The sequence below is a fragment of the Diceros bicornis genome, chromosome 18, assembly GCF_020826845.1.
Source record: "Diceros bicornis minor isolate mBicDic1 chromosome 18, mDicBic1.mat.cur, whole genome shotgun sequence".
NCBI lineage: Eukaryota > Metazoa > Chordata > Mammalia > Perissodactyla > Rhinocerotidae > Diceros > Diceros bicornis.
In genome coordinates, this window is record NC_080757.1 from 9,698,420 (window position 1) to 9,713,985 (window position 15,566).

The 15,566-nt window shown below is 50.8% G+C and overlaps 2 protein-coding genes across 3 annotated transcripts in view; both read left to right on the forward strand.

The window, feature by feature from the left end:
- The window catches only part of PIK3R6 (phosphoinositide-3-kinase regulatory subunit 6), a 53,189-nt gene extending 42,580 nt beyond the window's left edge, over positions 1–10,609 (forward strand). For both annotated transcript variants that reach the window (XM_058559731.1, XM_058559732.1), the window contains 3 exons: positions 234–334; positions 8,648–8,760; positions 9,347–10,609. In XM_058559731.1, the coding sequence (XP_058415714.1) occupies positions 234–334; positions 8,648–8,760; positions 9,347–9,500 (368 nt within the window). In that variant the 3' untranslated portion in view covers positions 9,501–10,609. The remainder of the gene's footprint in view (positions 1–233; positions 335–8,647; positions 8,761–9,346) is intronic.
- Positions 10,610–13,047: 2,438 nt separating this feature from the next.
- MFSD6L (major facilitator superfamily domain containing 6 like) lies at positions 13,048–15,260 on the forward strand. Its single transcript, XM_058559266.1, has one exon. It carries the CDS (start codon positions 13,155–13,157, stop codon positions 14,949–14,951), a length of 1,797 nt encoding a protein of 598 aa, XP_058415249.1. The 5' UTR covers positions 13,048–13,154; the 3' UTR covers positions 14,952–15,260.
- Positions 15,261–15,566: the final 306 nt, after the last annotated feature.

Consider the following 15,566-nt stretch of genomic DNA (forward strand, 5'->3'; position numbering starts at 1 on the left):
AAACTTTGTGGATTCACCAGAGAAGGGAGATGGATAATCAGGAGGGAACTGAAACTTCGCTAGGACCAATATGGAGTCAGGAAGTGGGGGCTGAGCAGGGTATGGGCCGGGCTTAAAATGGGGCGGGGTCAAGATGGGTTCACGGAGGTCTTCTTAGGACCTAGAATCTCAAACTCTCCTACTTCCCTGGAGGCCCATTCACAGCCGCCCACCCCGCATCTCCTTTCTCTTAGTTTCAGGGCCCACCCACTGCCCTGTTACAGACTACACTTGCCTGAACGTCAGTGTGACAGAGGTTGTCAAGACCTCCAACTTGGCAGGAAGGTCCTTCTCTGTAAGTACTGGGTAGAGTGGGAACTGGAGATATTCAAACTGGTGGGTGGGTGGGAACCCAGGGGGCAGAGTGTTCAGAGAAAGGGATTCCTGAGCCTTTCAGAGCCTTTGCTATTGAAATGGGTCTTCCTATCGGAATGAATCTGCTTTCCAATCAGTCTGTTTGAAATATTGACTGAATATTGGATTATTGATATTGAAATATCCACCTACTGGCCATCTGAGGACCTAAGACACCCAGATAACTATAAAATGCACGCACGTTCTGGCATCCCCCTGCACTACACATCAGCCAGACTCCTAAACAGTGACAGCCCAGCCTTTGACCAAATCTAACCAGCTCTTTCAGCCTCATTGCCCCTTCTGCTGCCCTTTGCCTTTGCTCTTATTGATAATTATTGCTTTAGATTCCCTTATTGGTACAGACGTAGGACCCATTCATTTTCTCCCTATCTGATGGCCTCTCTGGACTTCACTTCCCTGCTCAGCTGGACCTTGCATCCCATGATTACACCTGAGCCCTGTGCTCAGACACCCTCGACTCCCCACACCACCTACCAGGCAGACACTCCCTTCAGATCAAGCCGTCTACTCCATCTGTATGCTCAGGTGGCTGAGTGCTTCTGGAATAAATCCCACATCCGTGTAGTTAGAGCCACAGCAAACCCATGACCTCCCACCTTAACTGGATCCTGGGCATCACTCCACCCTTTTCTACTCCGTCTCCTCTGGGCTCTTCTCCATCTGTTTTCAGCTCTCTTTTCTCCAGCTTTGCCCTCCCTGTCTCTACTGCTCCTTCTTCTGAGCCTATAAACATGCTCAGGTCTTTTCCATCCTAGAAAGAAAAATCTCGACCATGACCCAACTACCCTTCTAGCTACCACCGTATCTCCTTCTTTCCCTTGTCAGTCAAGCTTCTTGAAAGACCCTTCTAGAAGAGTTTCCAGTCCCTTACCAGTGACTGTCCTACCCACTACTGTCACAGCCCACCCCACTGTGGCAAAGTCACCTCCATGTCGCCAAGACCAAAGGTCACTTTTTAGTCCTTATATTTCTTTACCCACCCTTTTAAAAATAATGTTTTAACCTATAAACAAAAGTTTAGGTATTTATTTTGGGAAATACAAAAAAGCACAAAGAAATAAATCCACTAGCAGTCCCATCACCAGGAGAGAGTGACTATTAACATTTTCAGGTGTAAACATCCAGCCTTTTTTCTCTATATTTTTGCATAATTGATAGCTACATACATACGGGTCTGTAACTTGATGTTTTTACTTAAAAAATATACTAAGGCATTGTGAATATGTCTTGGCAGGATCTTGTTTATGTCATGAAATATATTTCATTCAATACTTATTATATGATGGCTACATATGCTTGTATAATTATTTAATTGATTTTTTGTGTGTGTGTGTGTGAGGAAGATCAGCCCTGAGCTAACATCCATGCCAATCCTCCTCTTTTTGCTGAGGAAGACTGGCCCTGGGCTAATATCTGTGACCATCTTCCTCCACTTTATATGGGACGCCACCACAGCATGGCCTGACAAGTGGTCCGTGGGTGCACGCCCAGGATGCAAACCCGGGCCACTAGCAGCGGAGTGCATGCCCTTAATCGCTATGCCACGGGGCCGGCCCCTTAATTGATTTCTTATAACACATTTAAGTAAGTTCTCAGTTTTCGCTATTATAAGCATTACTGTGAGGAACATACCTAGGGATAAATATGTGCTAAAAGTCATGGTTATGCTTTTTTAAAAAAATGCCTAGAAGTGATATCACTCAGTCAAATGCTTCCATATTTTAACATTTTTGATATATTTTGCCAAATTGCCCTCCAGAAAGTATATACCAAATTCCTCTCTCACCATAGTGTTTAAGAGTGCCAATTTCACTGCACAGTTAACACATTGACTAATTGTTTCATCTTTGCAAGTTTGATTGTCAAAATTTTCATTATTTCAATTTGTATTCTATTCATTACCAATTAATGAAGTTGAAGAATTTGTTATATTTATCGATAACTTCTATTTCCTCATTTGTGTATTTCCTGTTTATATTCTCTTCCTATATTAATATTGTAGTATCCCTGTTTTATAATATGAGAACATCTAACCCATTATTTGTCATATACGTACTTCATTTCAAAGAGGGCTCTCAAATGTCACAAGAATATGCCTTGTGACATTTCATTCACTTTTTTGGACCTTTGAAGGACATTCTCAATCTGGAAACTCACATCATTTGGTTCTGAGACATTTTTTAATATAATTTTTAAAATAATTTCTTTCCCTCTATTTCCTTGTTGTCTCTTTCTGGAACTACAGACAGTCAGGTGTTAGGCCTCCTAGAGGGATACTCTAACTTTCTGATGTTTTCTCTCCCATTGTCCTTCTCTTTCTTTCCTTCAAGTTTTGGGATTTTTCTCCAAATTCATTTATTGAATGTTTAAACTTCAAGAATTGTTCCTTGTTTTCTGTTATTCATTTTTAGTGGCATTCTATTCTTGCTTCATTGGTATAGCGTCGTCGTTTATCTCTCTGAAGATATTGATTATGGTTTATTTGGAATTTTCTTCCACTCCCTGCATTGCACCTATTTCCTCTGAATTCATGTTTTCTGTTTGCTTGATTAGGTCTCTCTTATTTTTTTTTTTTTTTTAATGTTAGAGGCTGTCTCCAAATATCTAGTCATCCTTGGCCATCTGTTCAAATTTAAGAGCAGGGCACTAAAAAGCTGAGTCAATGGTGGCCTTCTCAGTGGGCAGAAAGAAGGCCATAGTCCTTTCCAGGGGGGAAGCCCAAATGTCAGTATCTGCAAATCTCTTTGTTAGGACAGTCTTGTTTTCCAGAGAAGGGTTCTTCAGGCTCCTGCCTTGGGGCATGAGGTGGGCAAGGGGTATAGCACTGCTGGTGTCTGTACTGTGGAGCTGGGCTGGGTGAGGGGATCAGGGCTGTCAGCATTCAGTGAGCAAACCTTGATGTCATCCACCTATACGGAGTACAGTGCTCCATCCTCCTCCAACTAAGGTGTCCCCAAGCCCAGGGTCTCTCTGGCTCAGTTTTTCTGATCTCTGTGGCAGGGGGAGGGTTCATGGCTTGGCTGCTGAGGTGGGGAGTGGGAACCTGAATCATCTAACTGTTCCTCGTACCACTTTTCATGTCGATTCCCTTTTTTTAGGCTCCATCTCGTCCCACCATCTGTGAAGCCTTAGCCTCCAGTTCATAAGTCTCTCCAGAGTTTTGGTCCTTATGTTTTACCTTCCTCTGTCTGTACTCAGATATTGTTGTTTAGGGCTTTAGGTGGCTTCTAGTTTCCTTAAAGATGCCCCTCTTTGTTTTGAGGCAAATTATAAGAGGAAAGGAATGAGAAAATATATACTCTGTCATTTTGAAATCAGAAATCCTCATCCCTTTATTTTTATTTTAGATATGCCTCTTGTAAATAGTATATAATTGGATTTTGTTCTGACTCAGTCTGAAAGTCTTTTTTTAACAAATGAGAGTTTAATCCATCGACGCTAACTTTAAACACTGCTTGATCTTACTCTGCCATCTTATGTTGTGCTTTCTGATTTTTTAAATGCTTTTTGTTATTTTTTTTGTTTCTTTTTGCTCAGGTTTTGATTGCTTATTTTTCCCCCTCTGATGATTTGGAAGTTATATATACTACTTTTTCTATCAGTGGTTACCTTTAAACTGAAGATATTTTAATTTGAAATTATATTTTTATGTTAATACTCCAATAAAGCTGGCTTGCAACACTGTCATAGATGTTTTCCCTAGTTTTCTATCTCCTTGATCAATTTTGAATGAGTTCCACCACTAGAACTGAAGCCCTATTCTCTGAGCCTTTAAACTCCCTGAATCCATGAATTCTGAGACACCACTTTCTCATAGTTCTTCTACATACCTGACTATTACTCTTTGGCTCCTTTCCCTGCACTCTTTTTCCTAAAACAATTCCTTCAATAGCTACTGTTCTCATCTTCTATCCATGGCCCACTTCTTTTCCCATTCCCCAGACTATAAAATCCGTGTACGGTTTTAGTCCAATTTGTAAGGACACCCAAATCTATATCACCTGCTCTGACATTCCCCTCCTTGAGTTTCTGACTCCTGCATTCAATTAAGTTAGCATGAACTGAGTATCCCACAACACCCCAAACTCAAGCTATTCAAAACCAAAGCCAGTGCTTTAGTTAGGAGCTCCCGAGAGCCAGACTGTCTGCTTCAGATCTTGGCTCTGCCTTTTTACCAGCTATGTGACTTCAGGCAAGTTACTCCAGCTCTGTGCCTCAGTCTCATTATCTGTAAAATGGGGATAATAATGGTACCTACCTTATCCAGTTGTTGTGAGGATTAAATGCGACATGTAAAGCTCTTAGAAGAGTGCTTGGCCAAGTCAGAGATCTATACGTGTTAGCCGTTGTTTTTATTTCATCCTCTCCTCCCCTATGTCCCGTCTCTCATTTAATGGTCCATCACTAACCAGTCACCTCTGCCAGAAACCTGGGAGTCATCTCAGATGCCTCCTCTTCCTCACTTCCCTGCATCCTGCTGGTTTTCTCTCTCAAACGCTTCTCAAACCTTTCCCTTCTTCTTCATCCTCCTTCTTCTGGTCCAGCTAGGTTGACCAAATGTCCCAATTTGCCCAGGACTGAGGGTTTTCCTGGGACAGGGGACCTTCAGTGCTAAAACCAGGGAAGTCCCAGGCAAATCAGGACAAGTTGGTCACCCTCAGTCCAGACCATCATCCGTCCCCTTTTCCTGAACAAACACAAGAGCCTCCCAGCTGGTCTCCCTGCTGTCACTCCAATACTCCTTAGGTCCACCGTCCACATCTCTACCCCAGCGACCTTTCTAAAACAGAACTTGGACCTGTCGCTCTGTGCTTAAAACCCCTCTGTCACTTCCCATTCTCCATGGCAGAAGAACAGAAAAACTCTTCAGTGTTGTACAGCATGGCTCCTCTTCCTCTCCATCCACAACTCCGGCCATCCCCTCTAGGCCCTTGACACCGTGGTCATTGGAGGTGTTCCCGCATCACACCTCTGTGCCTTTGCTCATGCGCTTTGCGTGGCCTGAAACCCCATTCCTCCCTTCCTCTTCCCCTTCTTTTCAAAACTCCTATTTCTCCTTCAAGATGAAACTCAGGTGTCATCTCCCCCTGAGGCCCTTCTGATGCCCTTCCCCTTTCTCCCCCACATCCTCCACCCCACCCCATCCCCACTCCCCGGAGAGCTAGCTGCCCCACCTCTGTGCTCCCATAGAGCCCTGGGGACACAGCCATGGAAGCATTTGCAACACCATAAATGACACGATCTCTATGTGACAGTGGACTGTGAGCTCCCTGGGCTCAGGCGCTCTCTGAGTCCTCATGTTCTCCCCAGCACTCAGCGCGGTATCTGGTCGACACCAGGGGCTCACCAGATGTTTGCTGAGTCATCCAGTCCAACCTCTACCTCCACAGGATCTCATCCCAGGACAGGAGCTCACTTTTCTGAGGCAGCCTGTCCACTGCAGGAGAGCTCTGACTGGCCAAGAGATTTACTTTACTGAGCTAAAATCTGCCTTCCTAGAGGACAGCTCTGTATTCAGGCTTTAAGCCTCGAGGTGGACCCACTTACCCTTACGTATTTCCTCTTTCGAAGTCAGTTCCTGACAACAGTTTCTGTTTTTAATGACCTCTTTAAACAACCTGGTTGTAGGCTTTTTGAAAATCTAAACTTATTGCCCCAGCAACTTCCCTTTCACCCCTGCACTGACTTGCTGGGGGAAATTCCAGTGCTTTCCTCTGAACTCAGGCATGTCTGTCTGCGTGTTCTGTCCCAGTGGATCAGATGATAAACACTGAGCGCAGGAGGAGTCCATGGTAAGCGAGAGTGAAGGCAGGCCAGGCTTGCAGAGCAGCAGGGCACGGGCATTGTGGCTGGCTTGGTGAGTTTAAGGGGCAGCAACGATATTACTTGGACTGGATTGGAAGTTTGATCTAGAAAAGCAGTGAGGAATGGTAGAATGGGGAAGGCAGGAAGCCAGCAACAGAGAACAACTAGCAGCATTTTGCTCATCCCCTCATGAGCTGAGGCTGGGGCTCTTTGCAGATTATGCACTTGGCCTTTTCAGCTGGCCTCCACGGCTGCACCGAAATCCAAGACTCCTGGGGTCCTCATGGGCCAAAGCCAGGCGGGTCGGGCGTCGAGGCATGCAGACCACAAAGGGGAAGCGAAGGCATCGGCCTGCACTGCCGGCAGGTGGAGGAGGCCCAAGACGGCCTCTGGTTATCTAGAGGGCAGGGTCCTGGAGGCCCAGATCCTACCGGGAGACCCCTAGAGCGGCCTGATGCAGGAGAGAGAGCACCGAGTCGGGAGTCAGGGAGCTGGTCCCACGCTACCACTGCGGAACCTTCAGCGGGTCGCATTCAGTCCCTCCTCTATGGCAACCTTGTTTCTCTCACCAGCTGGGGTCAGTCCAGCTGGGGTCCCAGTAACCAGCATGACCTGAAAGCTCCCGGCTTTCCCCATCCCCCAGCTCATGCAGAGCTTCAGCCTTCCTGCAGTCTCTCCAGGTATTTCTGGAAGGTCACAGATGACATCCCAGTGCTCACAATCATCCAGCTAGCTGTCTGGTTAGTGTCCATTAGGTTCCACTGGCTGTCCCCACCCCACCCCCCGCCACAACTGCCCGCCACGACTGAGAGCTCCAGGGCTCCACAGCTGCCGCAGGTGCTTATGCACCACGGGGGAGAAGCCCCTGTCCCCTTGTGTTACCCTCTGTCTTACTGAGATCTTGGTAAAGCTGTCTTTACTCACAACCCGCCTGTTTGGACTCCCATGGGTCTATGAATAGAGTGATGGTGGGAGGGGGTTTGGGCTGGGAGACAGACCGAGGAGTGAAGGGATCCACTCTGGTTCCCCTTCCCCCCGACAACTGTGGCCATTCCTCATATTTGGCTCCTTCTTGGAAAATTATAGTTAATAGTAATAATAAACAGCGAACACTAATACAGCACTTACCATGTCCCAGACACTTAACTTATACTGTCTCTTTTCATCTTCACAACAGTCCTACAAGGTAGTTGCTATTATTACCATATTTTTTTCTAAATAGGTGAGAAACTCAAGCACAGAGATTAAGAAGTAAGTCCAAGGGCACACAGCTAATAAGTGGCAGAGCCAGGATAGAACCCGAGCAGTCTAGCCAGAGAGGCTGTGCTTTGACCCTCCTCCCAGGAGATTCTTGCACACTCTGCCCATAGGCTTCTGGCTGGTCTACTCCACCCCCATAAAATGCTTGATCCCCAATTTGGGCTGTGCTTGTGGCTCTGCTCTGAGATGTGACAAGGTGAATTAGCTCAGTGGTTCTCAGCCCTGCCTACAATAGGGAGCTTATTAAAAAATGCCCCTGCCTAGGCTTGACTTTGGACAACTTAAATCAGAATCTCCGATGTTATGTTTTGGAAAGGTGATTCTTATGAGCAGCCGGGGTTGAGGAAACTTGAATGAGATGGACTCTAAGGCTCTAGAAACTTGAGGGCTCTGGGGTGCTGAATCACCCAAAGCATGTGGAATGCGACAGTGACCCGGAAAGGGCCTCTGAAAGCCCCACCTGGAATGTTCCAAATTCTCTGCCCAGTGAGAGGGGGCCTCTCAGGAGTGACCCCCTCAGATGAGGGGTTAGAGGGCTGCCTGGGGGCTGCTTTCCTGTGGTCCTGGGTACTTTTAGAGAAGCAGCACAGGGCTTTAGGGTGTGGAAGGGAGGAACACCTTCCTCCAGGTCTGTACAGAGGATGGATGTCCTCCACCTGTATCTGGTCCCTAGACGATTCCGTGGTACAAACTTATACCCCGTCTGGTCTGGTCTGAGTCATGGGGCTAGGTGGCCACTTTCTAGACCCTGTCTCTGCCCCATGGAAATATGTAATGTGTATGTAATTCAACACTGAGAATTGGGGTCAGGACTTTTAAAACCCCTGACATATCCCCAAATTGCACACATAACAACAGGCCTGTCACACAGGAGGTGCTCAGATAACATGATAACCTGGCAAGCCCTGGCCACCGCGTTCCAGGTTGTGCTCGAAACTGAAAACAACTGATTGGGAAATGAACTACAGGAACGATGAGAGACCTGAGGGCAAGGGTAGCCTAGAAGCAGTTTCTGCAGAGTTGTCACTGCTCAGAGTCACTTGCAGGAAGAGAGCTGGGGACCCCAAGTGCTGGCCTGAAGAAATACACCAAAGTCCAGGGTAGGAGATGCTGGCAGGGCCATCTGTCATGAAGGTGACACTCACACGAGCTCTCTTTGTTGCAGATGGTGACAAACACCTTCCGAACAGCCGACATCCGGATCCAGAGCCAGGACCAGAGGCTGCTGACGCTGTTGCTAGACAAGGACAGTCGGCGCACTTTCCGGGATGTGGTCAGGTGAGGCCGGGCCCGCCACCATTAGGGCTCCGTGCTCCACTAAGTAGCAGCCAGGCCCTGCCATCTCCTGCCTCTTGCCCAGGTCAGCTTGTCAGAGGCAGATCCTGTGGCCAGGCAGTGTCCCTGGTGGGTATGGACTTGGGCCCTTCGGGTAGCTGGATCCAGGAAGAAGAGCAAATGAATGGCTGGCCCTGGGCAGCAGCTGATAGTACAGTTTCCCAAGATCCCTCTGTATACAATCGGCCCACAGCCCTCCCGATCCAAGCCCCCGTGCTGGCACTGGCCTCTCCAACACAGGCTGACCCAGCTGTGTGGCAGCTGTGCCCCAGTTGCTGCAACCCTTACTGGTCTCCCCGGGGAGATGTATTTAGGTAAGGCAGACAGACACAGAGTGACCCGTCCAGCCATGGCCTCCTCTCCCAGTGTTCACCCCAAGTCCAGGGTGCTCTTTCTTGTCCTGACTCCTCCTCCTCCCTCTGCGAGGCCCCCTCCTCCATGCCCTACAATAAAGGGGCTACCTTTAAAATGCCCGGGCAGATTGGCCCCCTGAGATGGGTCTCCTGAGCTGGCCTCTCTCCACCCACAGATTCGAGGTTGCTCCCTGCCCAGAACCATGTTCTGGAACCCAGAAGTCCAAGGCACTGTGGGTCAGTTCACACCAGCAAGAGATGGAAAGGACCACGGCCAAGCCCAAGCCCCTTCTAATGCCCATCAACACTTTCTCCGGCATCGTTCAGTGAGCCCGCAGGGGCGTTGGAAGCACTGAGTCCAAGCATGGCGGGCCCCAGAGGAAGGATACACTACCCCACCTGCCCCCAAACACTCACACCAACAGGCCCGGCTACCCTGGGCGGCTTCTGGCCGTGTCTAGGAGCCAGTGAGTGCCCGGAGCGCAGGGAGACTGGCCGTGGGCACGTGATGGAGCAGGGCCCACACGAAGCCCAAGGATGGCCGGGCAAAGCTGCGCACACACAAAGCCCAGCTCCCTGCACAAATGTCCACTCCTTTGTTGATTTTCAATTCCCACCTCTCCCCCTGTCTTCTCCCACTCCGGCTCCCCAGCCAGCCCTTAAACCAAGGTGAGAGCTGCTGTTTTGTCCAGGGCCCTGTGGCCTGGGGGAAATGGGATGCAGGCCAAACCAACTGCACCTCCCTCCTCCCGAATCTGTCCCCTTCGGTCTCTCAGGCCACAGCCCGCCTCACCCACGCCCAGGCAGGCGTTTCTCCCAGTGGAGACGAAATGTCAGGCTCAGTAAATACACACTAAAAGTGTTTCTGCTTTCTTCTAATACCCAGCAATATTTGTATTCTAATAGCGATCGGGGCAATACTTAACTAACCTAACGAATCTGCTCAGGGCATGTAAGCGTTTTGTGAAGAACTGACCTATGTGTTCTGTCTACCTGCCACCCCTCTCCTCATTCACGTTGACTAGGGCCTCCTGACCAGCACTGTCCCAAAGGGAGGTGGGAATGCAAGGTAGTTGTAGAGGAGCCAGAGATTAAAGACTTCAAAATTCTTGGCTTTTGAGTTCAAAAACATACATCCAGATGTAAAACAGGGAAGATCAGTGTCACAGAACCAGTTCCCTCACTCCCAGGACTCAGGGGCCGGGGGGGACTAGGGATGTTGAGCAACAGAGAGAACATAAACGCTTGGACTTGGGTCCATCCCTATCACCTGGGCAGGGTCCTGGGGGATGGGGAGAGGAAGAATCCCTTTTATGTTTGGGGATCCACGAGTAGAGAGGTAGGCACTTCACTTTTGGCCTCATTGCCAGGGGAGTGGGGGCAAGTCCCAGAGCACATTCTCGATGCCTGGGGAACGGTGTAAGAGGGGCTGCTTGATGGGCCCAAGGGCAGCCTGAGAGAGTCCCTGTGCCCCCACGGGGCATGGGGAGCAGGTAAGGTTTTCTCGGGTAATTAAAAGCAAACAAGCCCCAGGGGTCTCACAGTAAAAGGGAAGAGGTGCAGCTGTGAGTGGCAGTGGGGACCACAGGCCCTGAAGCCCAGATGTGGACCCTGGGGACCCCAATGGACACCAACGTGGTGGAGTGCCTGCCCCTCAGTGGAGAGCAGCCCTGGACAGGTGAAGACCAAGGGCTGGATGGATGTGAGAGCCTCCACTGAAGCGGCCCCCCTGCAGAACCCAGGGAGGAGAGGGACTAGGGACAGCCCCAATGTGACTGGTGGTTTTAAACCAGAAATGACTGATATCACTGAATTTGAGTGAGTTTACCCAAACACAGCTAGAATTTTTTTCTGCCATTGGGGTGATGCAAACTGATTCATAATAATTTGGGCATTCACAATTACTATGTTCTTTAAGTAAACATTTGCAGAGGTTACCAGTTGTTAGGATTAGGTGAGGGCTCTGGGCATCCTCCCCCAACAATCTCTCTACCAGCTTACAAAGAAAGCAAGTTGTAGACCAAATTTTGCTACACATTGTCAATGCAAATAATCAATAACCAATCTATCAATAAGAGAGATATTTAATGAGCTCATGTGAGGACTAGCCCAGAAGTGTTCTCTTCCCCAGGGAAGAAAGCACTCTGGAGAAGCGTAGTTCACAGCATAGTTATATACCGTTTCAGAACAAAGAACATACATGAAGCACAACAGGAATACAATTTATTATTCCAAAGTCACAAGGAGATGTTTTGCCGCAGTTTAGCACATACACAGCAGGTCAACTTGACTTGGTTCTCCGGGAAGAACAGCTTGTTTTCAAAGAAGTACTGGTACTGGTGTCAGAGAAAGGGAGACATTCATCCCTATCTTTAAAGAGTGCGTTCTTTGCTTTGGGAAAATGTTTGAAGAAGATGTACAATGCATGTTTGGTGGGCCATAAGTCAGGCTGCTCTGGGAAAAACAAGTTTTAGGCTGAATCAGATTTAAACCAGAATGGCTTCGCCATATACCTCAATATATAAAAAATTATTATTTATTTTCATCAACATTCAGACATGTGTTGGCAAGTGCCTTTCTTCACCCCCCACCCCCAGCCAAATTAGGTGCTCACAAACCCTGCATGAACAGTTCACTGAATCAGTGGCTGGACACTGGGCCATCTTGGATTAAAGCCTAGGGCACCATTCCAAGGGGTCTGGACTACTGCAATCTCTAGATTCTTATAACCTATTCGCCCAGGGAGGAAATGCCTCCGAAAAATTTATAACCAATCCATGTGACTTGGACACCACTAATTTCACCAGTGAAATTTCACCAATACGTATCAGGCTAATCAATGAGACCACTTTTGTTGATCTAAGATTGCTGATATGCTTGTATTCACTGCCTCTGGAGTGTGGCTTTTTGATTAAAGGTTAGCTAACCACCTCTGGAGTGTGTACTCCCAGTTGTCCAACTGGGAGTGTGGATTAAACCACCCAATACACACATACTGTTAGGTGTGGATTAAACCACCCAATACACACATACTGTTACCAGGGGCTGGGATGGCTGCTGGAGTGCCGTTCCAACACAGCTCTCAGCTGTTGGTCCCTCTCTGGGGATCGTCTCTGCCGAAGAAAACTGTTACCCAAAGTCATGCCTCTTCCAGGGGCAGTTCGCATCTGATGAAACAGTTCTAGGCCCTGGGGACAAACATAGCTGCCTTCTTGGTGCTTTGATCCTGATGGAGACGGACAATAAACAAGATAAACACGCGAAATAGAAACCGGTGGTGTGTTTGATGATGGCGCGCGCGCGCTATGGAGAAAAATAAAGCAGGGTAGGGAGTGTGTGAGTCTGGGGAGGGGTGGGATTTGCTATTCAGTGAGGACAGGGACGGTCCCTGAGGTTTACGGGGCGGTCCTTGATCAGGGGGCATTTGAGTAAAGACCTGAAGAAAATGAGGGAGGGAGCCTCGCAGATGTCAGGCATCCCATCCTCGCTCCCCCAACCTCGACTGTTGTACGTGCCTGAAGCAGTTCTGGGATCTAACTCAGGCGCAGGGGTGATGGGAGGGCCGGGCGGGGCCCTGGGGCCTAGCTTGGAGCGCACCCTGCAGGCCACAGGCCGCCGCGGCCCTCGCGCACCTGCGCACGTCGGCAGGTGCCGCGGCGTCGGAGAGCGCGCCCAGGCCCGGGGCGGAGGAGGCCCCAGGACGCGGCAGGTGCGCCCCGCAGGTGCGCCGGCCCCGCCCCCTAGGTGTGCCAGCCCTCGAGGCGGGGCCACTTCCGGGCCGGTGGCCGGACGTGGAGGCGGCGGGGCGGGGCGGCCGTTGACCCGGTGACGCGGCGCCGCCCGCGGCCGGAGGCCTGCCCCGCTCGCTCCTCGCCGCGAGCCTCCCCCCGGGCCATGGCGCCGCGCCCTCCCCAGCCGCCGCCGCGCCCGCCGCGCGCTCAGCCCCGCCCTCCGCCGGCCGCAGTGTGACGGAGCCGGGCAGCCATGAGCGCCAACCCCCAGTGGGACATCAGCAGGGCGCTGGGGGTGGCCAGGCTCTTCCACCTGGTGTGTGGAGTCCGGGATGGCTGCGTGACCCCGTTCCTGACCCTCTACCTGAGGCAGCTGGGCTTGGCCGCGCCCTGGGTGGGCATCCTAATGGGAACCAAGCACCTGATCGCAGCCTTCTGGGCTCCCGTCTGTGCCTTCCTGGCCAAAAGCTACCAGAAAAGGAGGGCACTTCTGATAGGCTCGCTGCTTGGCTCGGCGGGAGCCAGCCTGTTGATGGTCCTGGTGCCGCAGGTGGACAAGGATCTGGTGCACCGCTCCTGTAATGGAAGCCACAGCGTGACCACCACAGTCCCACCACCGGGGGTCGCACTAACCGTGACCGTCACCTCGGCCCAGGAGCCGGCCTCAAACCACCCAACGGGGGCGCCCAGCCTCCCAGCCGAGATGAGTACTATTGGGATCGGGGAAGCCTCTGGCTTCAGAAAAGGACCTGGGGAAAGTGCCCAAGAACCTTTCACTCATCTGCCAGGTTACTCTGTGGGCTCCGTTGAAGGAGCCAGGATCACATCCCGAGTTCTCCTCCATCCTATCTCTTCAGGGGTGAACAGTACTCCCTGGGAAGGGTCTTTTAAGGTGGGCAGTACTGCCCTCCCTCTGCTTGCTGGGAGGACAGCGCTGGGAAGTCCAGCCAACTCGTCGGCAGCCAAGGGGACTGCCCGGGCCCTCGACCTCTCCTTGGAAGGGTTGCAGTGGACGTTCTTCCTCTCCTTGGGGTTCATGGTGTTCTGGGAGCTGCTGACAGCCCCTCTGGAGCAGGTGGCGGATGACAGCCTTTATGAATACCTGGATTTTGTGGACGCCACTGACCGTTACAGAAGCCTGTGGATCTGGAAGATGCTGGGCATGTCGGCAGGCGTGTGTGGCATCGCAGCCTTGGTGGGGCAGCTGGACTGCTTCCTGACGACAAATGGCCCCCGGGGTGTGGTGCACTTCTACGGCTACTCGCTGGTCAGCACCCTGGCTTTACTGGCGAGCACTGCCTTTCCCATCCCCATCTGCAGGCGGCGGGAGCCCAGCTACAAAACCATCAAAGCACTGTCTCTGGTAGGGGGCGACCCCCACCTTGTTCTCCTAGCCTTCACCGTCTTTCTGATAGGAGCCGCCACCAGCACGGTGCAGAATTTTCTGTTCTGGCACATGGAGGACCACGGCAGCAGTGAGCTGGTTATGGGTTTCTCAGTCGCCCTGGGCTGGCTGGGGGAAATTCTACTTCATCCGTTCAAAACTACATTGCTTAGGAAACTGTCCAGGGTGGGCACGGTGGGGCTGGGGCTGGGCTGCCTTGTGGGGCAGCTGCTTTACTACTCTTTCCTCTGGAGCTGGTGGTCCGTCCTCCCTGCTCAGGTCTTGAGTGCCATCAGTGGTGGGGCTCTGTGGTGGGCAGTGAGGGCCTCAGTAGAGGACCTGGCCACTCCCGGAACAGAGAGACCTCTGAGCGCCATGTTCCGAGGCCACTTTTATGGGGGCGGGTCCAGCCTGGGCAACTTTGTGGGGGGCTTCGTGGTGATGCGCTTCAGCCTGGCTGCGCTCTACCAGGCCTGCGGCGTGGTCCTGTTGCTCTGGCTGGCCTTGTTCCTGTCCCTCCAGCCGAGACTGCCCCAAGAGCGGAAAATCAACTACTCGAGGCTGCTGGCCGTGGAGGCAAGTGACACGAGTGACTCCGAGCAGGAGACCGAACGGGACTGGCTGGTGAAGGCCATGAGCGAGGAACACTCAGACTGGAAGGGCTGAGAGCAAGTCAAGATGCGTTGATCTGGGAAGGACCCAAAGGACTGGACGAAGCTCAGCCCGCTGAGAACGAAATCCACGAGGCCTGCCGGGGCTGCAGGGAGCCTGGGAGAGAGAAAGCACGTCTGTGCCGAGCCCCACAGGATCATCTCATTGCATGATTTTCTTTACTTTTATAGTAAAAGGAGACTTAACTTTTTGCTGTTCAATCTTTTTTAAATGATGGAGGAAGAATACATTTGCTAAAAAACAAAAAAAGTTCCCCTTGTCTTCACTATATTTTGGTCTATGAGGTTTGCGAGAGCTTTCCTAGTACTGACTTTGGTGCTGTTGGTTTCAGCCATGGCTGGAGTGGCAGTACCAGGAAGGCAATGGGGACCTGCAGGATTCAGCTGGCAGAGGGGGCAGCTGGCTTGATGAGTCATGTACATTCCCATGCGTCCTAACTGCATGAGCCTGATCCTATAAAAGCCATGCTGTGGGCAGGTAAGATGGTAATGAAACCAAAACTGTCCCCCCCACCCACCCATACGGGCGCCCACACTCACCCAGGGACTTAGGTTTCCAGCAAGAGAAAATGATGGGAAATGTAATATGTGTTGGGGGGAGATGAGGTAG

Bases quoted from the DNA above. Each gene is read 5' to 3' on its own strand.
- MFSD6L (XM_058559266.1), top strand. From the start codon at position 13,155: ATGAGCGCCAACCCCCAGTGGGACATCAGCAGGGCGCTGGGGGTGGCC.